The sequence below is a fragment of the Heterocephalus glaber genome, unplaced genomic scaffold (assembly GCF_053883595.1).
Source record: "Heterocephalus glaber isolate CG9 unplaced genomic scaffold, H.glaber_assembly_v1.0 deba00001733, whole genome shotgun sequence".
Taxonomy (NCBI): Eukaryota; Metazoa; Chordata; class Mammalia; order Rodentia; family Bathyergidae; genus Heterocephalus; species Heterocephalus glaber.
Window position 1 is genome coordinate 21,236,725 of NW_028258444.1, and position 20,284 is coordinate 21,257,008.

The 20,284-nt window shown below is 46.2% G+C and overlaps 1 protein-coding gene across 1 annotated transcript; it reads right to left on the reverse strand.

The window, feature by feature from the left end:
* Positions 1-9,246: 9,246 nt before the first annotated feature.
* Positions 9,247-14,841, reverse strand: LOC101701221 (keratin, type II microfibrillar, component 7C). Its single transcript, XM_004863173.4, has 9 exons — positions 14,394-14,841; positions 13,422-13,630; positions 12,704-12,764; positions 12,481-12,576; positions 11,686-11,850; positions 11,311-11,436; positions 10,836-11,056; positions 10,185-10,216; positions 9,247-9,705 (listed from the first exon to the last, which is right to left on the reverse strand). Exons 1-9 carry the CDS (start codon positions 14,775-14,777, stop codon positions 9,539-9,541), a joined length of 1,461 nt encoding a protein of 486 aa, XP_004863230.2. The 5' UTR covers positions 14,778-14,841; the 3' UTR covers positions 9,247-9,538.
* Between the last annotated feature and the right edge of the window lie 5,443 nt (positions 14,842-20,284).

The following is a 20,284-nucleotide window of genomic DNA, read 5'->3' on the forward strand; positions in this document are numbered from 1 at the left end:
CACTATATTGGTTCTTCCTACCCAGGAGCAAGGGATGTCTTTCCATTTTCTTCTATCCTCTTCTATCTCTTTTTTCAGAGTGCTGTAGTTTTCAGTGTAGAGGTGTTTTGATTCCTTTGTTAGACTGATTCCTAGATATTTCATTTTTTGGGATGCTATTGTAAAAGGAATTGTTTCCCTAATTTCTCTCTTAGTGAGGCTATTATTTGTTTACAAGAAGGCTATTGTTTTTTGAGTGTTGACCTTCTATCCAGCTACTCCACTGAATCTGTCAATTAAGTCTAGAAGTCTTCTGGTGGAGTTTTTTGGGACTTCTATGTAAAGTATAATATCGTCAGCAAATAATGACAGTTTAACGTCTTCTTTTCCTATCATTATTCCTTTTATTTCTTTCTCTTTTCTAATTGCTGTGGCTAATGTTTCCAGAACTATATTGAACAGGAGTGGTGAGAGTGGGCATCCTTGTCTTGTTCCTGATTTTAGTGTGAAAGTTTTCAGTTTTTGACCATTTAGTATGATGTTGGCTGTTGGTTTTTCATAAATAGCCTTAATCAGGTTGAGATAAAGACCTTCTATTCCAATTTTCTGTAGGGTTTTTATCATGAATGGGTGTTGGATTTTGTCGAATGCTTTTTCTGCATCTATTGAGATGATCATATGGTTTTTGTCCTTGACTCTGTTAATATAGTGTATTACATTTATTGATTTATGAAAGTTGAACCATCCTTGCATCCCTGGGATAAATCTGACTTGGTCAGGGTGTGTGATCTTCTTGATGACCCTCTGTATTCTGTTTTCCATTATCTTGTTGAGGATTTTTGCATCTATGTTCATTAGGGAGATTGGCCTGTAGTTCTCTTTTTGGGTTGGATCTTTCCCTGGTTTTGGAATCAAAGTAACACTTGCTTCCAGGAATGAATTTGGAAGTATTGCTTCCCTTTCAATTTCCTTGATGAGTTTAAAGAGTAATGGCATTAGTTCTTCTTTAAACATCTTGCAAAATTCAGCAGTGAAGCCATCCAGACCTGGGCTTTTCTTTGTTGGTAAATATTTTATTACATTTTCAATTTCACTCATTGTAATTGGGGTGTTTAGAATTTCTATATATTCTTATTTAATTTTGGCAATTCGTATGTATCTAGGAATCTGCCTATTTCTTCTGTGTTTTCCATTTTATTGGAGTAGAGGTTCTCAAAGTAGGTATTGATGATCCTCTGGATTTCTGCTGGATTTGTGTGGCTTCACCTTCTTCATTTTTAATTGCATGGATTTGAGCCTTTTCTTTCCTTTTTTTGATAAGGTTGGCTAAAGGTTTATGCATTTTATTTATCCTTTCAAAAAACCAACTCTTTGATTCATTGATTTTTTTGTATTGTTCTCTTAGTCTCCATTGCATTGATTTCTGCCCTGATCTTTATAATTTCCTCTCTTGTACGAGCTTTGGATTCATTATGCTTTTCTTTTTCTAGGAGCTTGAGGTTCTGCATTAGGTTATTTATCTGAGTTCTCTTTGTATTCCTAATATGGGCATTCACTCCTATGAATTTCCCGTGTAGAACTGCTTTCATTGTGTCCCATAGATTCCTGTATGTTGTGCTGGCATTTTCATTTACTTGTAGAAACTGTCTAGTTTCTTCTTTAATTACTTCTGTGATCCATTGGTTGCTCAAGAGGGTGTTATTCAGTTTCCATGTGTTTGTTGGGGTTTTGCGGTTTCTTATGTTATTGCTCTCCAATTTTATTGCACTATGGTCTGATAATACACAGGGGGTAACTTCAATTCTTTTACATTTACTTAGACATGTCCTATGAGCTAGCAGGTGGTCTATTCTGGAGAATGACCCGTGTGCAGCCGAACAGAATGTGTATTCCAATTTTGTGGAGTGGAACACTCTGTAAACATCTATTAAGTCCATTTGTTCAATAACTTGGTTCACTTCTAGAATTTCCTTGTTAACTTTTTGTCTAGATGATCTGTCTATTTGTGATAGTGGGGTATTGAGGTCCCCCATTACAATTGTGTTCGTATTTATTTAGTTTTTTGTGGCTATTAATATTTGTTTTGTATAGTTGGGGGCATTTGTATTGGGTGCATATATATTTATGATTGTCATCTCTTCCTCTTGGATTGTTCCCTTCACCAGGATGTAGTGACCATCTTTGTCTCTCTTAATTAGTTTTGGTTTGAAATCTACTTTGTCTGCAAATAAGATTGCTACCCCTGTTTTCTTCTGGGTTCCTGTGGCATGGAGAACTGTTTTCCATCCTTTTACTTTCAGTCTATGAGTTTATTTTTGAGTTAGGTGTGTTTCTTGTATACAGCATATTGTTGCATTTTCCTTTTTATTCCATTTTGCCAGTCTATTTCTTGTGATTGGTGAATTGAGGCTGTTAACATTGAGGGTTATAATTGATAGATATTGATTTATCCTTGTCATGATGTTTTACTTTTGTTGGCTCTTTTATTTCTTATTTTTTCCCCCTTTCCCTTCTGTGTCTTACCTTGCCTGGTGGCTTCCCCCTGTTGGGCCTCATGGAGTTGTGGCCTTCATTGCTTTTTTCTATGATATTGTTTAGAATTGCTTGTAGTACTTGTTTGGTGTTCATGAAATTTCTCAGGTGTTCTTTGTCATGAAAAGATCTAATTTCCCCATCGATTTTGAAAGATAATTTTGCAGGATACAACAGTCTAGGTTGGAAGTTATTTTCTTTTAGGGCTTGAAATACTTCACTTTAGGCTCTCCTTGATTTGAGGGTTTGTGTTGAGAAGTCTGCTGTGATTCTGATGGGCTTTCCTTTGTAGGTGATTTGTTTCTTTTATCTAACTGCTTGTAGGATTTTGTTTTTCTGTTGGGTTTCTGGGATCTTGACTATTATATGTCTAGATGTAGATTTTTTTTGATCATGGTTAGTTGGAGTTCTATATGCCTCACTTACCTGTATGTTCAATTCTCTACCTCTGTCTGGGAAGTTTTCCACTATTACTTCTGTGAACAGTTTTTTTATGTCAATTGTGGTTTCTCCTGTTTTTTCATGGGCTCCTATCAGTCTTATGTTATTCTTCTTTGCATCGTCTACCAGTTGTTGGATTGATATCTTGTGGTCCCTTACTATTTTTAAGAAACCTCTGTTTTCATGGTCTCTAACCGTGATCCTGTCTTCTATATCTGATATTCTATCTTCAGATTCCCTTAATCTGCTGTGCATACTTTCAGTGAAGTTTTTGATCTCCTGAATATCTGTTTGAATCTGTTTCATGGATTCCATTTCTTTCTTATGCTGGGTATTCATGGCTTCCAGCATGTTTCTGAGCTCATCTATTTATTTTTATCTGTTTCTGTTCTAGATCCTCTAATCATGTCTTTCACTCTGCTCACCATCTCCGTAGATATCTGGGAGATTATTTCTGCTTTGAATTTTTCTAGAGCCTCATTCATCTGTTTTGTTACTTCTTGTGCTATCAGTTCAGGGTATCCAAGTGGTTGGTTATGGGAGTTTTCCATCTCATTTCCCCCAGGATTTATCGTTGGTGGGGTGGAAGTCTGAGCTTGTGCCTTGCTTAAATGTCTTCTCATTTTTGTTTTTGGTACTGTCCTTGGTTTAACTCCTGGGTTGATAGTTTGAAATTGCTTATTGTAGGTATCTTTGTTGCTTGTAATTAGAACCCTTATGGAATTATTGCTTCTCAGAGGTGTCTTCCAGATATAGCTGGTCTTTAAGTTTTGAGTCTCTAATGACTCTAAGGCTATCTCATTTTCCTTATACTAGGAAGGTTCATTGACTAGATCAATAACAACACCTTAGCCCAAGTGATACAATCAGCAACACCATAGGATCAAGTACATCTTCGAAAATGACATTTTGTGGTAGTTATTAATCTATCACCTTTAGCTGCGTGATTTAAATCAAGATCGAGGACCAACCCAATGTATAGTGAATAAACTCTTCAATATAACAGCTTTACCCTTTGGGATGGGGAGTTAGAAGGGGTTGGGGAGGGAGAGACAGATGGGAAGAAGGATAGGGGAAGGTTAGCAGTGTGGCCAGAGGACACAGGTGAGAAGGAAAAAGAATACTAGGAAAATAAAGAAGAACTCCAAATGAGGACCAAAACAGGGACAAAAAGGGAAGATGAGCAATGTGGGAGAGCAAGAGAGTGAGTGTAAGAGAGAGAGAAAGGAAAGAGAAAAGAGAGAAGAAAAAAGAAAAGAAAAGAAAGTAGAGAAAAATATTCGCAAAGAGTGGGAAAAAAATTAAAGATAAGAGGAGCAAAAGAAAAGAAAAGAGAAAAAAACCAAACTAATAATACTAATTTTGGGAATAAAGAATAACAATGAAGATGAAGGGCCTCTTTCAGAGTGTGTCTCTGCTGTCACAATAGACAGCGTGGGTAGCAGTGTGCAGATCTAAGTCAATGAGTCTCAGCAAGCTAGTCGCAGACCCGTGAGATTCAGGCAGATTTCTGGCTGCACGTCCCAAGTTGAGCTCCCTGTCCTCCTGCAGGGTTGAACTCTGCGGGGTTCTATGGCAGGTTCCAGCTGCCCTTCCCCTGAAGATAGTCCCGGTCCTGATGGGAGGTGAAGATGACTCCACCTTACCCAGTACAGTGGTCTGGTGGTCCGGTGTCCTCTGCATCTTTGTAGTGTGGAACCAGGTGGCTGTACAGAGGAGCCGGGGGGCGGGGGGGGGGGCGGTGTCCAGTGGATTGCTCCCTGGGTGCGAGCTGATTGAGCGTGTTCCGCCCGACTCGCCCTGCTTGCCGTTTTTGATGCACTCTCATTTCTGTTGTCTCAATCAAAAGATCCTGTCTAGTCTTATACCTATGATGACCCTGCCAGGACCATATACAAGCATGTGCTGTGTTCTGAATTGTGTTCCTATCAGTCCTTCAACCTCATGGACCCCAACCAGATAAGTCTTGCTGATGTGCACATCAAAGACCTTAATCTCTGCTTTGGGGGCTTTAAACCATTTAGAGCCAGTGTGGATCATTTACGTATGGAGCAATGTGAGACAAGAGCAAATAGACTGTCCTCTCAACTTTTTCTTTGGGGAAATTTGTTGTAAAAGGGTACTCAGTTTGGGTTTGATTTCCTTTTCTTAAAATCGAAAGGGGGTAACTCAAGCCTAACACCTTCTGACAGCCCAATGGGGTGCATCTTGGCTGACTGGTCAGCTTGTAACTGTAAGCTCATGACTAAAACCAAATGATCTTCTTTTATACTACTGCCTGCCCTTGGTAGTCTTTAAAATAAAAAAGACATAAAAATGGGTTCAGGAGACAGCATCAGGCAAAATTTAATTCAAACTCATGAAGGTAAACTGTCCCTGGAATTCCTAAAAGCAGTTTTGATGGGGACACCTGCAGCCACTCCATATTCTTGTCAGGAATTTTTCCTGTACCCCTTAACATCATTGAGCTCAAATAACATCTTATGGCCCCTAATTTTTATTCTTACTAAAGTTTACAAAAATTGACTGAGGAAACAAAGATGTTGTTTTTTTAATCAAGATAATTATGTGTTGTAATTACTTAGAAAAACAGAATCTTAAAAAATTAAGGTTTATTTAAACATCAATTTTAAAGTCTGTTGAATGGTCACTTTATAACTGGTTAAATGTGGTTTATAATAGATTAAATGACCAACCATTATTTAAATACGATGATGTGTAATGTATGGTATTGATATCAATATTCTACATGTTTTATAAAATCTTTAAAAACCTGATGGTTAATCATGATTGTCATCTTAAAATGCCATAGGCAACAAAACAAGTAGATTGTCAATTGCTAAACTCTCAATATTCCAGTCATGACCATGTTAAGTCTTTGTCATTCACAGTTTTGGTTCTTCTCTGAGGCATTTGCAGTTGGATTCACGGAAAAGGCTCTGACAAGTACAGCAGACAAATTGGGTTTCCTTTGATTATCTTTGGTAAAATTGGTATAACTAAAATTTATTACATTTATTTTGCACTTGGTCATGTATTTTACTTTCAAAAGTTCGTAACTGTTGCCTCTCAAAATTCTGTAGAAGTGCGACTTCTGGCAAAATGATCTGGAACAAGGTTTTAAGATGCTCGCCATCCCCTACAAAATAGGTAAGATCAAACTCTGCTGGGCATGGTGGCACATGCCTATAATCCCTGGACCCAAGAGGCAGAGGCATGAAGATTGTCTAAATTTCAAGACAGTCTGGGCTATATAGTGAATTCAAGACCAGCCTGAACTATGTGGTAAGACCCTGTCTCAACAACCAACCAACCAATAGCCTGTATGTAAGCTTAGCCTGAGGACCATGCCTGAACCTCTTTGTTGCTCAAATGTGGCTAAAGTAGCTATGACACAGACTTCCAGTTACCAAAACTTCCTCTCCAGTGAGGGGCCAGATAAGACCAACAACTGGGAGAGCTTCCTGGCAGAAGGGACAACAAAAATCTAACTACAGGATTATTTATCACCAATGTCCTCAGAGAGACTCCCATAGAGATAATTTAAAAAATTGTCAAAACCAAGATTAAGTCAATTGTGTTATAAAGGAAAGATTTCTAGTGTATGAAGCCTAATAATAACCATTACAAAGGCTTTGCCAGAATCATGTTTGTCTTGAGTTAATTTGAGCCTGATCTAACAGCCCTGCTATTAAAAATCCAGATCTTAAGGTGTTCATAGGCAAAAGCTGTTTTGTTCAGCAAGGATCATGAAAGACAAGGGACACAATTACTAGCATAAATAAAATAATCAATGTTGGGATCTTCACTAAGCCTTTGCTTTCAGTTGCATTGGTCCATATCTGTTTAACCTACTTTTAAAAAATATCTTTTTTTTTTTTTTGATACCAGAGATCAAACTCCAGACCTTATGCTTTTGAGGCAGGCGGCAGAACCACTGAGCTAAATCCCTGGTCCAAAAAATATCTCAATTTTATATATATATTTTTTTTTTTTAAAAATTACTACGTTTGCTAAATGTGTGTTCTAGATTCCAACAATTTCAAGAAAGGCCGATGAATCACCCAGGAATTCCAATTCATGACAAACCAAGAGCCTATGTTACTATTACTGACTCCTTCAGACCAGACAGTGAGATATTTTGAAAACGCCCAGGATGGTTAGGGATGGTGTCCATACATAAGCTTTAAGAAGCTGTAGAAGAAGATACCTTTGGTCCTGTCCCTTAAGAATAAGGAAGCTAAAATCTCTCAGGGGGCAATAAGACAGTCATGGTATACCATGGTAGAACACAAGGCTGGGACAACAGAATAAATCCCTGGGCCCAGTGAGCTATTATCCTTGGTAACATGGCAAATTGCTACTCTACCCTTCCGTTCTTTGTGACAGACCCATTGTGAGACTGATGAAACCACAGAAGCACAATATTTACACAAAATGAGGGGATTATTAAACCCTCTAGCTTCACTTGCCCTTCGTTGACTTAAGGATCACTAATTTTGGAGGTCATATAGCTGGGTAATATTTTATTAGTTTCCCACTACCTCTGCTGTAGGTATCACCTCTGATGCCTGGGTTATGTTAACAGTTGCCTAGGTTACTTACTTCTCAGGGACTTGAAGTCTGCTTTTGCAAAAAACCCTGACTCTTCGCTTATCCAATGGGTGACTAGAACAGGATAAAAAGGTTTGGCTCCTCTGTCTTTTTATTGTGTCTGTTTCCTTTAATGCTCTAACTTTTGTTTCAGATTCTAATCAGCTCTGCTCGTGGACATGTTGATTATTTTTAAAATGTTTTGTTCAAGACTCTGATGCAGGGCTAATGTGGCCTATGGCTCCTTTGAGCTGGTGTGTGTTTACAATACCCTCACTCTTGGGTTTTTTCAGCAGCCATGCCATAAGGCCCAGATCCATAAGGCTGGGATGTTTTGCACAAAATAATGATGTCAGTGATAAAATAATTCAACAGCCTCTAGGACAAGCGGGCCACGACAACTTGGAGGTCATAAGAAGAAGCATCGTTTGAAACTATGTCACTGGCCAATGAAAATTTACGGGACTTTAGTCCACCTCATCAATTCAATAAAAACTTGCTATTGTTTTTGTTCTGTGAGCAGTGTAATCCCTTTCTTGATCAATGTTGTTTTCCTTTTGTTGAAGTCCCAGTACAGCTGCACTCCTCCTACCCCAGAAAAGTCTTGCCTGTGTACATGCTTGTAATATTTGGCTTGTTCTTATTTCTACCATCTCTGAGTCAAAAGATCCCATCTGGTATCATTAGCAGACTAGAGATTCTAGGAGAGAGGGAAAAGAATGTGTTCTCTAAAGATAAAACAGGGAAATTGGTAGGAAAGGTCAGGGGCTAGGGAAGGCAGGGGAAGAGGAGGGAGAAAGAGGCCCAGCAAGGGAGGAAATGGAGGTGAGCCCTAGGGGGGTGGACTGCAACCTCCTGAGGTCTGTTCCAGGTCTGGTTTCTTGAGAATGGGGTTAGAAGATTCTCAAAGTCTTCCTCTTCACAGCTCTCCAGAGAATAGGTAAGGTTAGGCCAGGGAGGGGACAATAGAGGTGTCTTAGGGTTGGGGTTGAGACGCCGAGGTATGTGTGATAGGACAGCTGAGAAAGCCAGGGCACAGTCTCCCCTCACCAGCTCCAGGGCCTGAGAAGGCTGCTGAGGACCTGAAGAGGGATGCACATATGGGAGGAAGGGGGAGAAGGGCGCAGTGTCCAGGGTCGAACCTCCCTTTGTTTGATGAGCAGCATGGGGAGGACAGTGTAGTAGGGACTGGGGCTCACATTGGCACAAGGTGGCCACCTGAAGGTAATTTTGGCATTTCTGATGGGTGCTGCTGTGGTGTGTGTGTGGTGTTGGTGTGTGGAGGCACACAGTGAAGCTGTGCCAGGAAAAGATGAGTGTGTGTGGGGGGGGGAAGGGGCTAGAATCAAACCCATATGTGCATGCACATAGACACACACACACACACACACACACACACACACACACACACAGCCTCCCAGCAGATCCTATGGCCTCCTTTGGCTTCCTTCAGAACCAGTTGGAGGAACAAAGCCACAAAGCAGCTCAGGCTGGTGGGTATGACTTAGAAGGGTCTTGCTGAGTACATGGGCAGCACTGCCTGGCAAGGGAAGAATGGCTATATTTGGGGACAGCCTGCAGGCATCCAAGAGGAGGACAAACTAGAATGATCCAGTCCTCAGGCCAGAGTGATGGGCTGGTTGTTTACCGCTTGATAGACATGGGCTTGCTCCAGGAAAACAAGACAGCACAGCACAGATAGCAGGTTCCCCAGTTTATTGGGAAATGGACAGCCAGAGGCAAGAGAGGCATGGAAAGAAGGAACCCCCCCATGTTTGGGAAGAGAATGCCCTGCAGCTGTGGAGGGATGGGTCCATCCTGGCAGCTGCTCCTTTTCAGCAGAGCAGTGACTGGTGGAGAGGGCTGAGTGGTGTATTCTTGGAACACAAGGGGAAAGCTACCCAAGAAAGCACTGCTGATCTCAGCTGGGACGGGGGCAGAGGCACATTGGGCAGAAGGGAGGAGCTTCCCTGGCTCTCTCTTTTCTGGCCACTTAGAACCTCCCCTGGCAGACAGAACCTCCTCCACATGGTGCGCACAGGCCAGTGCTCACTGCCACATTCCCAGTGCAGGGGGCACTGCAGACGCTGCCCGTCACAGGCCTGGAGCCAGACACGCAGAGGTCCCCACACACAACCCCACCACGGGAGCTGCTGACACCTGCAAGAACAAGGCCAAGGTCAGGAGACTGGTGGCCATCCCAACCAGCCAGCCTCCTTCTTCTGCCTCATCTGATGGGTGCAGTCCTCCAGGATGGCCATAGTGAGCCTTCGGTTGTGAAGGCTGAGGCTGGGGAGGGAGACAGCCTGAGCAGAAGCCCTAGCCTGGTCCTGGCTCTGCTGTGTAGCTGGGGGATATCCCTCCCTCGGGGGTCAGCTTCCTCACTTCTCCAAGGTGGGGATTCTACTGAGCAACATCTGCGGTTCCTTCCTGAAGTGGCATCTTCCTCTCTCCATTTCATTCATGCTGTGAGATTCTTCCTGCAAGCTAATTTCAATCCTTCCTGCTGCATGATCAGCTGTGTCCCCTTACTGGGGAATTATTGGGAACACCCCACCCCAAAGTCAGTACAGCCATAGGCAGCAAAGCCTGTTGTTGCTAAATCCATAATTTTCCTTTTCACGATTTACGATACTTACAGACATTTACAGCTCCAACGCCTTCACACAGCCTGGGTGGGAAAAGATGGAGAGGGGAAGAGGAAAGAAGTCAGAATGAGAACCTCAAGTTTCCTGTGGGCACCAGAATGTCTCATCCCAGGGCTGCTTTTGATCTATATTCATGCCTCAGTGCAGCTTAGAAAAATGTGTCTTTCAGACAGAAAACATAGGGTGGACTCTCATTTTCTCTTATCTGGCTGCCTCTGTGCAATGTACATCTTTAACAACCATATCTGGAAGTCCTGGATAGGCAGCTTTGGGAAAGGAAAGTCCTCTTCGACATGTAAGGCCAAGGACAGAGTTTGAACAGTAACTCTACCATAGGCAAGTGAGTACCTAGATCCCAGCGTATGGTTCTTGGAAGAATTTAAGGATGTTCTGAACTGAGTGGCAAGTGCTTAGATTCTAGCCCCAGCAGGATCCTGGGTTCACTGCGGCTCTGGACATCACAGTGCCATCAGTCTTGCATGAGAAGGGGACATTTACCAGTTCCAGGTCTGTGAAATGAGACCTGGGAGCCAATCAGCAAGAGACTAGCCTGGGGCCATTTGTGGGGTGAGACTGAGACCAGAGGGAGTTGAAAGTGGGCTGGTTTATGCAGAGGAGTGCATGGTATCTGGGCTGGTTCACCTCTGCTCCTCGCCCTCCAGCAGGCGCCTGTAGGTGGCGATCTCGATGTCCAGGCCCAGCTTGGAGTTCATGACCTCCTGGTACTCCTTGAGCAGGCAGGCCATGTCCTGCTTGGCCTTCTGCAGGGCCTCCTCCAGCCCTGCCAGCTTGCAGCGGGCATCGTTGAGGGCAGCCTCACCCTGCTGCTCAGACTGGGTCACTGCAGTCTCCAGCTTGGTGTTCTGGGGGCCCAGGAAAGAACAAAGTGGGTTATGCTTCATGGATTTCCAGGCTCATTACCTGGATGTGTCCAGGCTCAGCCACCCAATTAGAAATATCCCCAAAAGAAGGCTTTGCCCTGGTTGACCATGACCAGGGACTGTAGTCAGACAAAAAGAATGGAAAATGCATGGTGGGGTTTAGACAGGGCACACGTTGACTGTGCGGCACTGGGTGGGCCCCCAGCCTCTATGATTTGGGCACAGCTGAGCCATACCTGGCACTTGGCATTCTCAATCTCAGCTGTCAGCCTCTGGATGATGCGGTTCAGCTCATTGATCTCCTCCCTGGTGCGGCGCAGGGTCTCCCCATGCCGGATCACTGTGGCTTTGATCTCTTCGCACTGCAGGAAATGAGAAGCTCATGAAGCTCAGAAAGGAACAACCATCCACACCTTCAGGACATCATTGAAAACTATGGAAGTTCTATAGTGCTCAGCTTGTGTAACCACATGGCAGCCCCACTACTCCAATCTGCAAGTTGTCTGCCCTTTTCCTACCATCCTTAGAGATCAGAATCCTAGAATTTCCTAATAGATACATCACATCCCTTTACAGACACGTCTAAGAAGTAGGTGTCCTGAGCCACTCACTTTGGTGCGGTACCAGGACTCAGCCTCCGCCCGGCTGCGGGTAGCAATGTCATCATACTGAGCCTTGATCTCAGCCACAACACAGTCCATGTTCAGCTCCCGGCTGTTGTCCATCTTGACGATGACAGAGGTGTCTGAGATGTGGGACTGGAGAATGCGGATCTCCTGCAGGAAGGGGCCCAGAGGAAGGACAACCAAGTTATGTGGGCTCTTCCCATCCAGCGGTGCCTATAATCCCTTGGCTGCTGTGCAGCCCACCTCCCAGGTTTGAAGCTGAAACCCCAGGATGAAATATAGCTTTCTGCATAAAGAAGTCCCCAACAATGCCCACTTCTCAGATGCTTGTTTCTCAAACTCTTTGGGCACATGTGAACCTAGGCTACTTCCCAGAAGCAGCATGACCCAAGTGCTCCCCAGGGGGCAGACTGGCTGTGGGGACCTGTGCATGTTCTCAACCACATCAAGCAAGACTATTGGCTGCCAGGGAAAACCCTGGACCAGGCGTGGCCAAAGCTGTCTTGGGCTTTGGAGGCCTCTGCTGTACCCCACTGGCTCGAGGGAGGACACAGGATGGCTTCTCAGGCACAGCTGATCCTGAGGCCTCACCCTTTTGCCCTCTCTGCACTGACCTAGTTGTGGGCTTCCATTCTTCTTCCTGTTCCTTCCTTCTCCTTGCTCCCCTCTAGCCTGCAGTCTGGGCTACCAGGAGTCCTGGCTCCTGCCTGTGGGGTTTGGGCAGGGATGGGGACCCTGTCAGAGCCACATGTGTGCCCACCATGGCCGTGAGCCACTGACCTCCTCGTACAGCCGCCTCAGGAAGTCCATCTCCTGTGTCAGTGCCTCCGCATTGGCCTCCAGGTCTGACTTGTGTAGGTAGGCGCAGTCCACGTCCTGTGCAGGTTGGCAAGGGGCTGTGAGTCCAGCTTCCCCAGGGTGCTCTGGGGACCTGGCTGCAGTGTGGCAGGCCAGAGGGGCAGGGTAGAAGGGCACTAGGGCTGGGCTGGCTTCAGACACTCACCTTCTTCAGAGCTACAAACTCGTTCTCTGCTGTGGCCCGAAGTGCAACTTCTTCTTCATACCTGAGGTGGAAGGGAGGGCAGGCCCTGTCTGCACCGCCCTGGCTTGGCTATGAAGCTGGGCCTCATTCCCGGACCTGCCCCTGCTCCTCTGGCCTCCAAAGGAATGGGCAGGCCATGGAGAGGTGGGGTGCAGGTCCTGGTCCCGAAGGTCTCCGTTTTCCTCTTTTCCCTCTGAGCACTCTCTCAGCACCCCAATCTCACTGTTGGTAGTAAGGTCCCCTCTTCCCCCATTCCTCTGCTGCACTTGAACCAAGAGAAGTAAATTACTTTGTAACTGAACATCTACATGCATGCCTGTGCTATGTCTGCCTAGCGGTGGACTATAATCCCCCAAAGACAGGGACCAGGTCTACACTGGGCCCTGGTCTGCTAACCCCCAGCCCAGGGTCCTGAACTTTGACAGTGGAGTCCGAGGGACTAGAAAATACAAATTGCTCTGCAGAGTTTGGAGATGGAGAATAGGACAGAGCAATAGTGATCTGAACTGATGCAGGGAGAGCAGTTCAGCCTCCGTCTCCTGGCTTCTGACCATTAAGGGCCTCCTGGCTGCGAGGAAGTGGGGGAATACAGGGATCCCAGCCACGGATCTGACACTCTTTGGGCTCAGGGAGGTTCCACTGAGCCTTCCCCTGAGTTGCCCCTGGGCGGCACACTCACTTCTTCTTGTAGCCCTCCAGCACCTCCTGCACGTGGTTGAGCTCCGAGGCCAGCCTCCCACCATCGGCCTCCACACACTCAGCCTCCCGCCTCAGCGTCTGGATGTAGCCCTCAAACAGTGGCTCCAGGTTACTCTGGCAGCACTCGCGGTTCTGGAAGAACTGCAACTTGGTCTCCAGCAGCTTGTTCTGCTGCTCCAGGAAGCGCACCTGCACACAGAGGCGGGAAGGACAGGTCAAAGGGTGCCTACTGCCCCGAGACCAGCTCTGGGAGTGATTGTGGGAGGTGGACTCCAGCTCAGCAGGATGGAGCAGGGGTGGGTTGTGGGCTCCAGGCAACTTCTGCTGGTGCTGCTCTCAGGTGAGCTGAGTTACCCACACAGCTGGGGCCAAGTGGCACACGTCAAGTGGCAATCGTCAGGTGTCACCCAGAGCTCAGCCCCCTCCCTGCAGCCAGTGAGGCAGGAGCCCCTCAGGCTGTGCACACAGACTCAGATCACAGAATGGGGTGTGGGGAGGTCACAGGCCGTCTGGGGACAGCTCAGCACCCTGGGCCCTCTCCCACTGTCCCTCGTGGTCAGGCACCCCTACCCTTCACAGGGAACACAGCCCTTGACCCAGGGCTGCCTGGCCTCCCTGGTACCACCAGCAGCAGCAGCAGCAGCAAGCACATTGCTCTGGGACTTCCTGCAGTCTAGTCTGTGTCCAGCCCAGCCTGGCTGCACTTTCCCCACAAGCTCTGCTTCTGTCTACTGTCTGTGGTGCATTTCTGGGTCTGTAGTGCCCGTGTGCGTGTGTGTGTGTGCGCGCGTGTGTGTGTGTGTGTGTGTGTGCGCGTGCACGCACGCCTCTCCCCTCAGAGTGTGGTCTCAGTGAGGCAGAGGTCTTTCTGAATCTGATTCCCTTCTCTGTGTCTAGCCCTGGTGGTGCCCAGGAGCAAGGGTTCAGGAAGGGTGCGGTGCAGGTCACCCACCTTGTCGATGAAGGCAGCGAACCTGCTGTTGAGGCACTTGATCTGCTCCTTCTCCTCGTGCTTCACGCACTGCGCATTGGGGTCGATGTCCAGGTTGAGGGGCGTGAGGAGGCTCTCGTTGACCGACACGCTGGTGATGCAGGGCGGGCTGGGGCCGCAGATGCCCCCTGAGCGGTAGCCAAAGCTGCGGCCGCAGGAGCCGGTGCGGTAGGCCCCGCAGACGCTGCGGCTGCCAAAGCCTCCTGAGAGGCCGCGGTAGCAGGAGATGCCGCGGTAGGGGGCGGCGGTGATGCAGCAGCGGCCTGGCCTGGGCCCGCAGGCAGAGGCGCAGCTGAAGCTTCCAGGGCGGAATCCAGAACCCACAGAACGGAAGCCACAGGTCATGACGGAGGTAAGGGGCTTTCTGGGCAGTGGAGAAGCTGGTGGAGGATGGAGCCAAAGGACTGTGCTCCTGGCTTGTGGCAGGCCCTTTTATTTGCCAGGAGCAGCTGGCATTAAAAGGGACAGCAAAGACACAATAGCTATGTTTTATTGGCTTGGCATCACCCGGCCACTTGAGCTCCAACCCACTTGCCTCTTCAGTGTGGCTGTGTCAACAAGCCTTGGCCACAGGCCGTTTCATCTTCAAAGCTCTTTACAAGCTTCTCCACTTCTGCCCCTCCCATTGCCTCTAGGTGGAAAAGGGGGAGGGGCTACCTGGTCAAACCCCAAGTGGCTGCCTGCTCTCCCATCAAGGGGGCTGTCCGAGTCCCAAATAACCTGTTTTTTTTTTTTTTTTTTGGTACGGGGGATCAAACTCGGGTCCTTGGGCTTGTGCAGCAGGTGGCGAAATCACTGAGCTAAATCCCTGGCCCCCAAATAACCTCTTATTCTAGGCTTGCTTGCCTTCCCTTTGCTATCTAAGTCAGGGCTCTTTCGTCACTGTCAGGTTCAGCCTCGCCTAACCCATTGGTGGCTAGCCTGGTCAGGGCTGGAAGCAGGGACAGAGATTTGGAGAGTGGGCGATGGTCTCTGCATTTGGGTATTCTTAGTGCAGGGAGATCCTCTGGGATATGGGAGAAACTGAGGCAAGTGTTCAGGACAGAGTCAGGGCTGTTCCTCTGAGTTCTGGGCATAATTGCTGGTGGGATTTGGAGCAGGGCTGGGAGTGTGGAATGTCCCAGAGCTCCAAGGCTTGATCAGGGAGCAGGGAGGCTCAGCAGTGGAGTCCTGATGTATATGTACCCCCTAAGAAGGAGGCAAGGTGCTGTGTGCAGGGTCACCAAGGTCCTGCAGTTGGACCCCTTTTTTCTCTCAGAGTACCTTCAGGGTGAAGTACCAGAGGGCTTGGCATGTGGCTATCCTTAAAGCTAACTCCGCTTAATTTGGTCCCTTTTGCCTTAGGACTAAGTGAGGTGATGGCTTTGATGGATGGACAGTGGGACTGAGCCTTTAACCCAAGGATCTTGCCCATAATCTCTCCACATGCATGTCTGGACAGCCTTTGAGGATGACTCCTTTTTTTTTGGTACCAGGGATAGAACTCAGGTCCTTGTGCTTGTGCAGCAGGCGGCGAAACCACTGAGCTAAATCCCTGGACCCATGAGGACGACTCCTTTGATGGAGCTATTTCCTGACCAGTTGTAGCCAAACACTGGCCTAGTCTGGGCTAAAAGTAACCCCTCACTGTCCTCTGGGATCCTCACCTTTTGCTTCCCTTTACTGGCCTTCAGATGCTCAGGCTAGTTTTACCCAGAGGGGAGATTTGGGAATGACAGAGGAGGGGCCCATCTTTTGTGTTACCTGAGGGGGGGACAGGGGACGGTGCTATGGGAATTGGTCAGGGAACTGGACAAACTGCCCTGGATCCTGAGGAAAAGACTTTCTGGGTCCAAGCACAGGATTCCCTAGGCTGACATCTGGAGTGGGAACTCAGGGTGTGGACTGTGGGCTACTAGCTTCTGGTGTGAGAAATATGTCAAAGGAGCTCAGCCTTAGGGGTTCAGATGGCTGGGTCCAGCTAAATGGCTGCTGGGGTTCTTGGCGCACCTGTCAGGGAGGGTGGGCTGGCTGGTGTTTTTATGCTGAGCCTTTGCTGGGCCACCTCTCCTAGGGATCCAAGAGCCAGGCCTCCTCCTGTTGTAACCCATGCTGGTGCTGGTGAGCACTAGGAGGGTTCTTAGAGCACAATCAACAATTCCGTAAGATTTGTTCTTTGGTGAAATGCCAGGACACGAGGTAGTGAGTCCTACATGAGCATTTCTCCATCACCACCCTGGTAACTGCTTCACTGTTCTCAGCTCATCTATCTCAGTCCAGTGGGCTTGGTATCGGGGTGGACACCTTTACAGAGGAGCTCTGTGTAGACTCATGTACCTCCTTGGGCTAGGGAGCCACGACAGTATCTACTCCTGTCTAGATTGGAGCTGACATTGCACAGATCCTGGAGATTAAAAATAAAACAAAAAGAAACATGGTTTGGATCTCAGCTTGGCCACTTACTCTGATGTGGCACATGCTGTCTTCCCAGTTTGCTTACTCATAAACTATGATCGACAGTCCATACTTTGCTGGCACTGGGAAGATTAAACAAATGCCAGGTGGTGGGAAGGGCTGCCCCACCCCCACTCCATGCTGACGTGCTGACTGGCTCTGGGTTGCGTGAAGCCAGCAAGTCTTTGTGAAGGGACAGTGTCACAGGCCAATGAGATGCCAGGTACTGTGCCTGGCTCAGCAGAAAACAGCTGATGGCGTTACAAGGCAGTTGTGGCCACCTCAAAAAGCCAAAATTAGAGTCTCTATTTGTAAGTAGTCCAGAACAAAGAGAATTGCAGACCAGGAACCCCTAGAAAACAAATGTAAGCAGGATGCTGACACAGGCCAGCGGCAGCCCAGTGGGCTGGTTCCCTCCACCCAAACTGCAGGCTGTGACTGAACGCTTCCCTAACCAAGGGCTTATAAAAGCTCTGGTGGACCCAGGCTATTTCAGTCACCAAGGCCCGTGCTCTGTGCCTGCCCATCTGGTGGCTGGTTGGGTCAGCCTGGGGACTCACTTGTCCTGCTGTCCAGAGTGGCTGCTTGTCCTGTGGCTCTAGTTCTCTGATTCTTGCCCACCTCTCTGGGCTTGCAGCCACCACTTGTCCTTACTCTTAACTGTGCATTATTTTGCCTGTCTGCCTGGCTTCTGACCCATAGATGCTCTGAGTTCGTCATTTTCTCTTGCCTTAATATCCATCAACCTTCAGATTTCTGCTTTTTGCTAATAGAATTTTGATAAACAACCCTATGATGAACATTAGTGAATACATCTTTGTGCATATCTCCACTAATTTCCTTAAAATAAGTTCCTAGAGGTGGGCTTGTTGGGGCTCAAGAGACTGTCCTGGTGCTGGGTGTGCCTTTTGGTGCCTAGCTAGAGGTGATGTTGCCATGGGAGGCTGCTGCAGTGAGTTGGTAAGATCTGGAGTTAGGAAATGTAGGTACAGATACCATTTCTGACGTGGTATGACAAGGCCATTAATCTCTGGAAGCCCTGTTTATCCATCTGTCAAGTTAGAATTATAGTCCTGGGACTCTGTGAAGATGAACTGGGCTGGTGTCTATGAAAGCACGTAGGAGGCACCTGATCAGAGAGTGCTGAATATGCACCAGGGGGCCCAGCATGGATAGGAGGAGTCCCTGAGCCTTCACTTGCCATTCCTCTCCCAGCCCAGATGCCTCTGGTTTTGCTTTCTGGCCTTGAATTCATAACAGCACAAAGCCTGTTAGCTTGAGCTGAGAAAGGCTGACAGCACCACACATTGACAATGACTTATTGCACAGGTAATGGGCACTGCAGAGGATGCAAGGGAACTTAATACCTGCTCTTAATTCTCAGGAGCCAAATGTTTAGTTGGGTCGATTAGTAAATGTGCACCAGTGGGATGGATATCAGATAAAGCAGTTCTTCAAGGCAGCTCATGACTCACTGTCCTTTGAGTGGTAGGTGAATCTTGTTTCAGGAGCTCAGAGGACAAGTGCAGTAGTCAGAGAGCCAGTAGTCAGGCCTGAGCTTGGCTCTGAAGGTTGGGAAGAGTTTGGAAAGGTGGGAGGGTGGATACAGGGAAGCAGTAAACAACAGAAAAGTGCAGAAATTTTCCCAGATCATAGGTGGGTTGTGTGAAGCTTAGAGGATATCACACCTAGAGATGAATCCAGGTCCATGCCTGTGACGCTGGGAACAAGACAGGGGCACCTGTTCCCAAGGCCATGCAAGAACACACTGGCACTTCTTGTCAAGGAAAGATATATGTATTAGAATTGGAAGAGAGGAGATGGAAGAGCCGTTATTTTCAGACAATGGGATCAGCTACATAGAAAACCCAACATAACTAAATGACACAATAAGACAGGCATGGTGGCACATGCCAGTAATGCTAACACTTGGGAAGCTAAGGCAAGAGGATCACAAGTTCAAGGCCAGCCTAGACTCCATAGTGAGACTCCATCTCAAAAAACCTAGAAAAACCCGACAAATTATAGAACAAAGCAATAGAAAAGAAGATACTATTCCTAAGGGTGATAAAGACAACAAAGTATTTGCAATATAATTTTACAACTGTTCACAAGAAAACAATGTAATGTAATGAAGAATAATATAATTTATGGAAAAGAATGTAATTATGAAGAACATACAAGAAAATCTGATTAAATAGAATTATACTATATGAAGGGATACTTTGGCATAATATCTAAAGATATAAATGCTCTCCAAGTTTGTAAATTCAGTGCAAATCCAATAAAAATTACAGCTGAATTTATTTTAAGAAACTTAGTAAAAGCAATCTAAAATTTATATGAAAGAATAAAGTCCATTTATAGTAAAGTCAGTGTTATGGTTTGGATCTAAAATGTTCACCAAAAGTCTAATGTTTGGGAATAGGGCCTGGTCAGAAGGAGTGAGTCACCGGGGACCTGGTTGGGATGGTTTTTTTTCTTTTCCCTGGTTCCCTCCCTTCTCTCTCTACTTCTTAGCCAGCATATGGCAAACAGCTTCTTTCTGCCATCATAATAAGGTAAAATGGACCAATAACCTGGCAATCTCACATTATTAATGATACATTTTTTATTAGTATGTGTTTTCAGCACATGATTACATGTATTATGGGCAGTTGGTACATGTGCATAATACATCGTAATTCTGTTTTTTTTTAATCCCCTACTCTTGGACCCCTTCCCATTTGCAAAAGCTCTATTTTCATCACTTTTCCATTCAATTCATTTTTGCGCATGCCCTTTCCCTCCCCTCCCTCCCTTCTCTTTCCATGTCTTGTTCTTCCATCTGTTTGAAAAAGAACTCATTACTTCTTTTTTATTTATCTTCTATTTTCTCTCTCTCTCTCTCTCTCTGGCCATGCAATATTTAAGCTCATATCTGACTTATTTCACATAATATTGTCTCAAGTTGTATCCATTTACCTATGAATGACTTGTTTATCCTTCTTTGCGGCAGAGTAGTACTCTATTGTGTATAAATGCCATATTTTCTTTATCCATTCATCTATTGATGGGTAGCATACCCATCAACATATTTCCAAGATTTAGCTATTATGAATGGTGCTGCTCTAAATATGGGCAGACATATATCCCTGTAACATGATGACTTTAACTCTTTCAGGAAGATAACCTGGAAGAGGAATAGCTGGGTTAAATGGAATTTCTAATTTTAGTTTTTTGAGGAATCTTCATACTGATTTCCATGGCAGTTGTACTAGTTTACATTCCTAGTAACAATGTAGAAGCATTCACACTTCTGAGAGAAACTCAACACTTTAGTTCTCTTGCAAGGTCAATGCTATTCATCATGGCATTATTTGTAGCAGAAGGAAGTTGGAGTCAGCCTAGATGACCATAGATTGGATGGAGATAAGTAA